General features: G+C 38.8%; 1 protein-coding gene across 4 annotated transcripts in view; it reads left to right on the plus strand.

Annotated features, from left to right (window-relative positions):
* LOC101849803 (QRFP-like peptide receptor) overlaps positions 1 to 11798 on the plus strand; it is a 55210-nt gene that overhangs the window by 32099 nt on the left and 11313 nt on the right. For all 4 annotated transcript variants that reach the window (XM_035972382.1, XM_035972398.1, XM_005088966.3 and 1 more), the window contains exon 3: positions 10879 to 11087. In XM_035972382.1, coding sequence (XP_035828275.1) covers positions 10879 to 11087 — 209 coding nt within the window. The remainder of the gene's footprint in view (positions 1 to 10878; positions 11088 to 11798) is intronic.

The raw sequence follows: 11798 nt of genomic DNA on the forward strand, positions 1-11798 counted from the left end.
GATACAGCGAATAGGCCATGAATTTAGTTGGCTGTCTCCTTAATATTATGATGTACTTCATAACTTGAGATAGCTAATCAAAATTAAAGGGATAAGCGAGGTACGTTGCAACAGGCACCGTTATATCTATACCACTTATCGTTCATCGTTGTCTATGAGTAACCCAAAAACACTCAAAGAAAGAACCCCCCCCCCCCCAATATTTATCTAATTTTAAGAGGACTAGGGGGCTGAGTGTATGTATTTTTAGTTTGTTTGTTTATGTGTGTGTGTGTAAGTGTCTGTGTGTGTGTGTGTGTGTGTGTGTGTGTGTGTGTGTGTGTGTGTGTGTGTGTGTGTGTGTGTGTGCTATAGAGAGAGAGAGAGACAGAAAGAGAGAGAGAGAGAGAGAGAGAGAGAGAGAGAGAGAGAGAGAGAGAGAGAGAGAGAGAGAGTTTTTAGGGGGATCTGTAGGGGGTATAGTTAACGGTCAGAAATGGAACGTGCAACTCATACACTTTTCGCAGTTGTAGTATGTCGTGATAACCTTTCTGAAATAAACCAAATTTTCTCTTTTTTGTTTGAAGAAGAAAAACGTAAAACGATAGGAGAGAGAGAGAGAGAGAGAGAGAGGAGTAAGTGAGAGAGAGAGAGAGAGAAAAAGAGAAAGATAGGGAGAGACGGAGTGGGGGAGAGTCAAAGTGGATATCTGCCCTCCCCCCCCCTCCACCCTTTTCGTCTCCACCCCACCACCCACACACACAATTGTTCGTTTCTTTTGTTTGTTTGTTTTATTTTTAACTAACTAGAAACGAAATTGGAAAATACCCTTTTAACCTTTGCCCTGCAGAAAAGAAAGCCTGCCTTGTGCTGTGGTTTTGATTGGAAAATATTATAGAAAGACAAAGTGAATGATCAGAGCCTTCCACACAACTTACAAAGACCAACCGCAGCCCCACGAATACCTTTGCGTGAATGGTAAAACACACATTCTACAATAAGAAGCTTGCGAGATCACTCGGTGCCTCAGAGACAGACTGGGAACACAAGAATTTACTTTGGAAAAGGGAAAGAAATCAATAAATCTTCCATGTAGCCGCAAGAAAGAACCACCTTTCCCGATAGGAGAAATTACTAAAAGATGTTTGTTTTATTAGCCGCTTTGTCTTTGACTTTCCATCAGTCAAAAATTGTACGCAAAAAATAGAGACATAACCATGCTGTTAATGGATCGTCTATATTATGCTATGTTGTCAGTTTGCACCCGTAAAAAGGTAAATTAATCGCTTTTAAGGACAAGCAGGCTAACCCAGATTCCGGGGGTTTCAAGAAATCTTGACCTGCACCAAAAGTGGGCATTGCCCTACCTATATGAGCCGTTTGGTTTCATAGGCGTGTATATATTTGTTTGGTTATAGAGGAAAACTCTCCTTGTCTTTTTACGAAACTGAATAAGGGGTAAAAACTTTACCTTCGATTTTCTCAAAGCTGCATTTTTCGGGATAGCCCTCTTGAGCTTAAAAGCGACCAATTATTGTATCAATACAGTCACGGGTTTATCATCTTTAGAATTTTGTGAAATCTATTGAATAAACTTTATAGACAAGAACAGCGAATAGAAAGCAAGACTGGTAACCAATCATGGAACAGGATAATTTCACTGTTTTGTTGATTCTTATGCATTTCATCGTGGTGCGCAGAAAAGCATGAGTTTGATGCTCGAGAGAGAAAATATGAATAAAATGTTCAAGTATTTATGTCTTTCTACTGGGATACCATATCTATTTAAGCCCGAATTAGCCCCGACTGGCTGAGTAGAAACAGCTGCTCGCCGGCTTAATTTTTCTAACTCGTGCAAAATAGGGGCATAAAATGTTTATTTTGTCTGCCGTTAAACTATTAGGATTTAATTTCACGTGCTTTTCTTTATAACAGGTAGATTATTGCTATTTTTCATCTCTATTTGCTGTCCTCATTGATTTTGTAGATATGTAATCGATATATATATATATATATATATATATATATATATATATATATATATATAAAAATATATTTATATATATATGTGTGTGTGTGTGTGTGTGTGTGTGTGTGTGTGTGCGTGTGTGTGTGTGTGGGTGTGGGTGTGTGTGTGTGTGCGTGTGTGTGTGGTTATAACGTCTCCAGATACCTTACATAATATATACAAGCTCGATTTATGCCCATTTCAAAGAGTGTATGCCCTTTCTTGCTAGATACAAACTCAAACGTATATTATTGAAGACCATTGCCCTGAACTGCCATGATACTGGGAAAAGGCAATCTTGAAGGCTATATCAAATATTAAATTATGTGGCGGATCGCATTGAACCTTTACGCTGTAGTATCAAAATAAGATAAACTTTAAAAAAAAGAAGGACACGTAGAAAGAATACAACCCATAAACAATAATAGCCCCATTCCATGCAAATAACACACTATTATAATGTAGCTTGACATAATAATATTATCATCATTTTCGTTCTGCCACTGGAAATTTCTTGTGTGTTACCTGCTGCGCATGCGCTATGCTCAGGTTAGTCCAATGGCGCCACCAACCCTAAACGCTGGATGATCCGAGCACTAGCTAGGATTGTTCGAGATCAATCCAATTTGCGTGCAGAAACGAAAAAAAAATGCTTTTTCTACTTTGACAAATTGCTAAATCTAAGCCCTCGTTTCTCTGTTGTCCTTGTAGTGTCTTCTCGTCCTACGTTGGTTTCTACCAAAGTATAGTTTGTAAAGGTACCTCGCCTCCTTTCCATCGATTCAGAGAGGACGGCTCGGGAGATTTGTGTGATTCACGAGCAACACTTTAGTAGAACTACGGAAGTACGGAAGCCCGCGTTAGTCCCTTGAAGATGTCCCAAGGCCAAAGAAGTAGGTTATTGCGTTTGTACGCCTTCGAAGTTCTTTTTTTAGGGGGGGGGGTTCCTTTTTACCCAAATCTCCCTGACCTTTGTTCTCTTCTCACCCCCTCACTTCCACAGTCTTATTCCCACTATTGTTCATTGGAACTTCACCCTGACAAATGGTGGTTGGGTGATCAATACTTGTTCTTGCAAATGTGGATGTCTTCTTTTGTTACAGACACACGCAAAGATCCTGAGAGACTGATTCAGATTTGATCGTCCTCAATGTTGTCTTTCTGGGGAGTTGCTGGCATTGATTCTGTATCGAAATATAGCCTGGCTTCTTGACTGCGATATCGCTCATGATAAGTGTTTTATGGCATGACTTGGTTTAAAGGCACAAAATACTCCTCTCTTTTTCCTCTTTGAACCTTGGTTTTTTTTTCCTTTTTAACCCCTTCTTTTTTCTCTCTCTTTCTCTGTTTCCTCCTTTTCAGTTTCTTTCTTCTCTTTCTTCTTTTCCCTCCTATATGTTCTTCTTTTCCTTCTTCTTATTGTTGCATCAAATTACCTACAAAACTCAGAAGTCCCAAAATATCATTTTAATAATTTTATAGCATTTTTGAAGCTTCAAAACTGGCGTACGATAGAAGTACGAGAATAGAAAACAAGGAACTTTATTAAAAGCATCTCTACTGTGTATATCGCTTATATAGCCTTGAAGATAAATGCTGAACCTCTAGGTTTCGAGAGGGTGGGGGTGGGGGCTAACTTAGTCTCCAAGAGCAGTGAAGTTAAGACCACAAAGACTGGGCACACCATGGGGTGAGGGGACTAAAATACTTTCTTAAACTAAGAACAAATGTTCACAAGACGTCCCCCGGATACAATTGTAGTGTATAATAGAAGAGGTAGGTGTCAGGCTGACTGACTTAAGATCGTTGCTGACTTGAGATCGTTAGATCCCAGTTCCCGTATTTCAGGACTTGTTTAAGGTTTTTCAGCTCACTGATGATAGCTACACACGTTTGAATGTACATTTGCATAGCTCGTCCAACTTAAAAAGATCATGATCTCTTTCAGATAACTTTTTACTGACAACACCTACCTTATCACCCTGTATTTGAACTCAAGCGTTTAAGCATGAAACTTTGGAGTGGCTGTGTATCCCCGAGGAACACTGAGATAACAAATCTAAATTAAATGAACAAGGTGTACAATTGTGTCAATTGTTGAAAGGATACAACATAAAATTGAAAAAGTATTCACAAACAAATTGCTGTACGTTTTGAATTCCAGCCCTGATTGTTAAATGATTGATGAGTCACATGTGATAATGAATGGATAAATTAGTCAGCACCCTGGCTCCCAGAGACTGAACCTAAATATCTATTGTCTGCGCGAACAAACTTTGATTTTTAGCTCCATGCCCCCTAAAGTGTACATGTACTCTATCCTTCTCAAAGGTTCATTCAGAAGTTTGAACGTTTTCGTCTAGTGAGGATATACCTCAATTCAGTATTGTTTTTCTTTTTCTTTTCTTTAAAAAAAATCAGTGCAGTTTCTTCGGAGAAACACCCGAAGACTGCTGTAGGCATCCTAGCAACTCTCATTTGGTGTGCGACGACTATTTTGTTGGAAAGCCGTGGAGGTAGAGAGTGATGTGTTAGGCGCTACTGGCTCGGTGTCCCAGTAATCCAGTAAATCTTCCCGGAATTGGTTCAGAGGAGGAACAAAACAAAAAAAGAAGTCTGAATCGGGTGAGAAGACTGCGCAATTTGCGGAACAGGGAGATGAAGTCCGACTGACTGCCCAAGAAAGGAAGAAAAAAATACAGAAAACGACTGTCCTCCGTGTGTGTAGGAGTTATTGTGTTTGTCTGAATCCGCCTTGAAAACAAAGCAAAGACGGTGTTGGGGGAGGGGAGACAAGTTACTAGAATTTTTTTTCTCGGGAAGGGGGTCAGGGGGAACAAAAAAGTCAATAAAAACAAAAGAAAGTTACAGGGCAGTAATCAATGTTTGACACACGCTGGTCCGTTACAGAATTGCCCTTCGCCTTCTCCTTCCATACTCTGACTATACAAGAAAAACTACTTGATACAAACTGGTGCTTTCAAAATTACAATTCTTTGGTCGACTGGAGAAAGGAAAGTAAACCCATTCTTTTCGATCCTAGAGGATCAACCCTTGTAACCGCAGGGTGGATAATTATGTGTAAAGGCAGCTGCCAAGAAAGTGCTGAGACATCTGAAAATAGTTTTGGTTCTATAAAAAGCAGAGGATTGTATATTTCAGTTAAATATATATGCGAGGACGCCAACCCTAAAATTACATTTACAGGCATTGGTCATAGTGAGTTAAATGTCATAATTAATATACTTCCACCGTCATCATTTACCCAACGCCACCACATCCCAATAGAAAAACAGACACAAACTGACGATATTATCATATCCCTTAATAACTTGTTCTCAGCAGAGCTCTGTCTTCTAGATGGAAGCTGTCTGGTCAGCCCAACAATATAACATAATCTACATAATGTACATAATGTATATTTTATCATACAATAGTATTATGATAAAAAAAATATATATTATGTGTGCGCATATATACTAATATACATGTATATATATATATATATATATATATATATATATATATATATATATATATATATATATATATATATATATATATATCATATATATAATATATAACTGGCTGGGCCCCCTTTCGATGAAAGGAATGATCGGTACATTAACATCAACTGAATTTCATTGGTCTACTATATTTACACTCTACTGGAATGCGGCAATAAATCTTGAGGAAAAAGTGACACATGTGTTTCCAAGTTGCCAAATTTATATATTATAATAGATGCATTGATTGATTCTCTATTCCGCTTTCGTGGTTGTACAGAAACGTGTTGATTTTTCCCAGTAGCCAGAAAAAGAATTTGACAAAGGAGTACCGAAAAAGCGATGATGGGCATCAAACGAAAAGAAAACATGAGGGGTCGCACACTTAAAATAGTGCCCAGTATTACGTGACAATGCGCGATAGTATCGAAAGGAAGTACGACTTGAAACAAACAAACCTGAAGGATTTTCTAAAATTACAGAGACAGAAGCGTCGGCCTACAAAAGCGATCGGCGAAATAAAGAAATTTTGCTTATTTGCAGCATAACTGTCTCAAAACAGAAAAAAAGAAAGGCGTCATGGTCTGGTGAATATTTTAAAGAATCTTTTGGCGAAAACCACATGTCGATCGATGCAGCCATTAAAAAGCCTTTTGAATAGAAAAAATCGACCACCACTAATAGATAATAGATGTATATTATGCTCATGCATATATACGCATGTACGTATGTATTAATTCAGTGCACTATGATTATATACTCCTGGCAGTAGCAAAAGATGTACAAATATCACCTCGCAACTTTCTATGTACTCCTGTCATGTTTATGCTCATTGCCCTCTAAAACAAGGACATAAACACATTCACACCACTACACATCAGCTGGTCAAACCTTGCAAGCTTTCCCTTCAACAAATTATACAACATGAGTATTTCTCTCTCAAAGTCTGAAAATATAATACATATGTATTGAAAAATCATTTGTGTCATATATACAATGTTCAAGCTTTAAAAGCGCAATAAAATTGCTTTTAAAGATAAGCTTAAACTAAGAGCCGAAGGATAAGGTATTGTTTAAGATGACAACCGACCTTAACCACAGACGCCTACGTAAATCTGGGTAAGTAATAAACTATGGATCATACCTGAAAGTTTCCCTCTAAAATCTTTTATAGACACGTTTTTTCCTAAATCTGTGTTGGAGTTTGAGCCTGGTGAAAGGCAATCATTTTCCAATTTTCAATTTGCCGAGCCATTTTCTTCCCAAAGATCTGACGTTACAAAAATAGCACAATAAGGGAAAAAAGGATCTTTCGTGATTTAAAAGCCATCATTGAGATGTTTCCGGAATTGGCACTTATTTTGGGACAACATCCGGTTACTTCTAGATCTAGTAGTCGTTTTTCACAGTCCAGACTGATTTTTGTTTTTTGTTATTTTTGGTCTCTAGGTTAGACCCACTGTTCCCTGTTCTGGACTTAGCAATCAAATAAACGTTCTATGTTTCCCAAAAGAAGTGAAAAGAAGTGTTTTAAGAAAAAATAACACACAGTGGCAATTTTTTAAAGGAAATGTTTTATTTAACAAAGTGTTGTCCACGAGACAAAGAAAAAAACTATTCCAAAATTCCCGTAAAAAGAAACTATCTAGAAAATTAGATGTGGATATGCTATACACAACTCACAGTTATTTATTTGGTTTTTCGTTTTTGGTTGGGATCTTCGAGAATGCAGGAATTCCCTACAATTGGGAGAAGCTGTCAATACGGCAGCTGTTCTTTTATATTTGTTATGTTTTAAGAAATATATTGTATTTTATTTTATTGTGTTTCCTTTAAAGTATGGGGTGAGGGTGTTCTACTTCACCTCGCTAACAAAACTTGCTTGCCGGGAATCTCGACAAACTGCACTGTCTTTTCGGCTTGGGCAACAGTCTAGGGAGGGAAAAAAATAAAAGGAAGTAAGAAAGAAAGGGGAAAAAAGAAAGAAAGAGAGAGAAGGAGAAGGTAGAGAGGGGATAGGGAAGGGAAGGGAAGGGAAGGAAGGGATATATTTATAACTTAGTAAGGGTAGCAAGACAAAACCTAAAAAATTGTAAGCTGAGAGGCTGTATTTAATGGTACCGGGGGAATGTGTGGTTGAGAAAAGTGGAGGAGGAACGGTTCGGGTGGAACTGAATCTAAAAGAGCTGAAAAAGGTGAAAATTGTATCCCCTTGATATTACCATCGCGACGTCTCGTCCTTTCAGCGCCACACGATTTCAGCCTACAGGACTTTCTCGATTTCCCGAAAAGGTCAAGCCAAATAGAGTTGCTTCTAACATTAGTGACCACATCAAGCCAAAATCCGACCACTAGATTCTAGTTGGTGTCAACACGTCTGAGTAGATTATATGTAAAGTATCTTTTGGGAATAATTTCTTCGGCACCAGAGTGGATCGACATTATATTATGGTTAAAAAAAACCCTCAAAATGTTTGATGGCTTTACGTGAAGAAAAAAACAGATATTAGGAAAACGAAACAAACAAAAAAGATTGAGTTATATAGTCCAACACTCTAGAGATTTCAACACCTTACATTACTCACCACCTACAAAGAATGATACGTTTACCTTTGAAATAGCTATTTGTAAATTTTAACATATAATGCTCAAAAGAAACCCTCTCTCTCCCGTTAACTCTTATAGTGCTTAGTTAGGTGAATACATGTCTGAGTGTGTGTATGTGAGGGATTCTGTGTGTGTGTGTATGTGTGTGTGTGTTTGTGTGTGTGCGTGTGTGTGTATATATGTGTGTATGAATCAGCTTTTGTGAGCATACACAATATGTTGTTCAAAGTAAACAAATATGTATCAATACATAATTCCTAGGAGCAGCTCCCTCTCACATAGTAGACAAAGTGATTTTGTCCGAATATCCCTATATGACAAACTGCCTGATTCCCCTCATGTTCATTAAGTGGCGTGCTGGTTCGGTTCGTTACATCCAATCGCAAAGAACATACAACACTCTTAAAAATATATATATATATATAACATTTTTGTCTCCATAATAGCCAGCGGGCAGATTAATTGAAACATATTTGCACACATTAATATTAGCGGGCTTCTCAATAAAAGAACTCAACCATGTGTTACTAACATAGTATGGTTCATGTGTCAAGATTAATATGTTTTCGGAAGTGAGACGCTTGTCTAGTTTCAATATTTTCAGTATGATGATAACGCTGATTTTGGGGGGGTGAGGGGCGAGTGGGCGGGGGGAGGGTTGAAGAGTTGTGTTTTCGGGGGAGGGAGTGGAAAGAGGGGGTACGAAGACATATACTCCAAAGGAAACTTTTTGAAGACTGACGTTTTAAGTTACAAAGGAAATTGGTGTTAGACTCAGAGGGACAGAGACAGAAAGAGAGAGAGAGAGAGAGAGAGAGAGAGAGAGACGTAGAGAGAGGGAGAGACAGACAGAGAGAGACTGAGACAGACTGAAATAGAGATAGAGGTGCTGAGAAAGATAGGCAGACAGACAGACAGACAGACATACAGACAGAGGGACGGACAGACAGATAGACAGACAGACAAATGAATAGACAGACAAAGAGGCTGTAATTAATAATATTATGTAACTATTTTCAATGAAAAGAATGATCGGCTCCTCAATAAAACGTGCAACCTTTAAATGATCCTGAACCACCATTAATTTTGTCAAATGTATGTGTGTTTGTGTTTGTGTGTGTGTGTGTGTGTTTGTGTGTGTGTTTGTGTGTGTGTGTGCCTGTGTGTGTGTGTGTGTGTGTGTGTGTGTGTGTGTATGTGTGTGTGTGCTTGTGTATGTGTGTGTGTGTGAACTGGTGAATGTTCATGTGCCTGTGGCTGCGTGCAAGAGGGGGAAGGGGTGTCTAGCCAATCTCACCCCAGCTCAGTACGCTGTTCCTTCATCTAAATCAAACGTTGTGCGTAAGGAGTCGAAAGGATTCTCGAGTTTCACGAGAAGGTGTCTTATAAAGATTAAATTTTATCTTTGAACTTCAAAAATGCTCTCAATATTACATATTTGAATCTGTTTTTTAACAATTGGTCTGTCAAACCTTAGGCTCTCTTTATTTGTGGATTTGACCCTTCCGTACGAATACGGAGACCAGAAGAGCAACATGATACAAAATTGCATAATTCTTGATTTTTCGTTCAAGCTTAATTCAGGTTATCAAAGTGAATTACGATGTGGTGGAAATGTTTCGTCTTCAAAGTTATGTCTCAAAAGCAATCACAAATGGGACTGAAATTTAATTTCGCAATGAACAAAAGAATCAGTCTGTGGGGTATTTTTGTCAATTTATTGACAGGCAATTTGATTTTAAAAACACACGTCCTAAACCCAGACAAATTTAGTGGAGTACGTCTTTTTCAATCCAGGAGCCAAGAATAATCCTGGGGCGATAATAACTCTCAACAAAGACAGTTGCTACGGCAACGGAAACATTGGGGGAAATACGATAACCCCACTAGTGGCAATCTGTAGCTCCATAGGTCACTTTACAATACAAACATCACCGCTTGTAAAAAACAACAACAACAACAACAACAACAACCAAAAATAATTCTAACACTTAACATTATTTTAAAAAATACATCTCGTCTGACATCATGAATCAGCCGAAATTCTACTTAACTGCTGGAGCGCTGAACAGATGCATACTGACACAGTGAAAATGCGGTAGTTGAACATGGTACAATTTCAAAGAAAAAGTTTTAGTTCATTGTGGCAACAATTAATAGTTTTAGCTTACAACTCTTACTCTTACTAAATATTAGTATATATATATATATATATATATGTTAATTGCTTTACCTTTGGGTTACGATCTGTCGTGAAAGTACAATATTTGTGTTTGTTTTGGATTGTGTTTTTTTTATTGCTCTATTCTGGAATCGTAAGTTCCATTCATGCTTGTACTCCTAACTTTGCACCCCTTTGAGAGGAGGCGATGAGTGTCTGTGGTGAAATGGTTAAGCGATTCACCGTCGCTCGCGGAAGACCTGAGTTCAAGCCCATAATAACATAGCAGGAGTTTTTGTTGAGTATCTTGATCTTTCTGTTCTCAGCCAGATTTGACCTTGACGGGCAGGGTTGAAGATCGCCTCATAAATGATCTAACATGTGTCGATGGGGGCGTAAAACACCAGACATTAAGAAAAAAAAGATGGGAAGCCCACACGATTTCACAACTCCTTTGACCGTTCGGTTCATTCCAATGTACGGTCACAATCTGGCAAGCAAACCGCTCCGACCCTACCAGATCCCTCAATGGACACCCCGTAGCATAAGCTCATGTGTTTACTCTTACCGCTATAAAAAGAAACCCCCTAATAAAAGAGTTTCTTTTTTGTCCACAGGCAAGATCGTGCCATTCCTAGAGAATGCCTCCCACCACTGCTCGGTACTCACCTTGGTAGCCATTGGCTTCGAGCGCTACTACGCCATCTGCCACCCACTGAAGGAGACGCGTGGAGCGCGTGTGGCATCTACCAATGTGCTCATCCCTGCTGTCTGGGTTATTTCAGTTGCCGTGTCCTTGCCTTTTGCGCTCATCAGCCACATCAAGGTGAGAAGAGTTGAAGGGATGGTAGGCTTACCTGTGTGCCAACTGGTTTATCTATTTACCTGAATCTCGGTATATCTTTGTGTGTTATTCTATTTACTATTTGCCATCCTGTCTGTTTTCTCAAAATGATTGTTCGTTTGTGTAATTATGATATAGCCATATTTTTTTTGTAAATCTATCGTTTATCCGTATTCCAAAGCGTCCTGTTATCCATGTGTCTGTATTTAATATAATAATAATAATAATATCTATCTGTCCTTTCATCTAGGGTGCGTTGGAATGGTTTTACTCTTACGCATTTAGACTGTCTATTGCAGTAAATTCAGGAAGTCTTCTCGCTTTTTAATACTCTTTCAAAGCACGCCCCTGCAGTTAAATCAAGGTGCAAATAAATCAGTCTACCCTTTCCCTCGTTCTCCTTCTGTTTGTGTCTCTCTGTCTCTCTTTTTCTGCATTTTGTACCTCCCTGTCTCTATTCTCTCCCCTCCCCCCCCCTCTCTCTCTCTCTCTCTCTGTCTTGACGGAATTTTCCTGAGCATTAAACTGTCGTCCGCTCACAATATTATTTCTTTTTCAGTTTGTCTGTCTATCCTCGTGACTATCCGTTTGTCAGTCAGTCTGTCACTTTTTCCCTCCCTCTCTCTCCCCCCCTCCGCCCCCATCCCCAGCTCTCTCTCGATCTCTCTCGATCTCTCTCTCTCTCTCTCTCTC

Source organism: Aplysia californica, unplaced genomic scaffold, assembly GCF_000002075.1.
Source record: "Aplysia californica isolate F4 #8 unplaced genomic scaffold, AplCal3.0 scaffold00002, whole genome shotgun sequence".
Lineage (NCBI taxonomy): Eukaryota > Metazoa > Mollusca > Gastropoda > Aplysiida > Aplysiidae > Aplysia > Aplysia californica.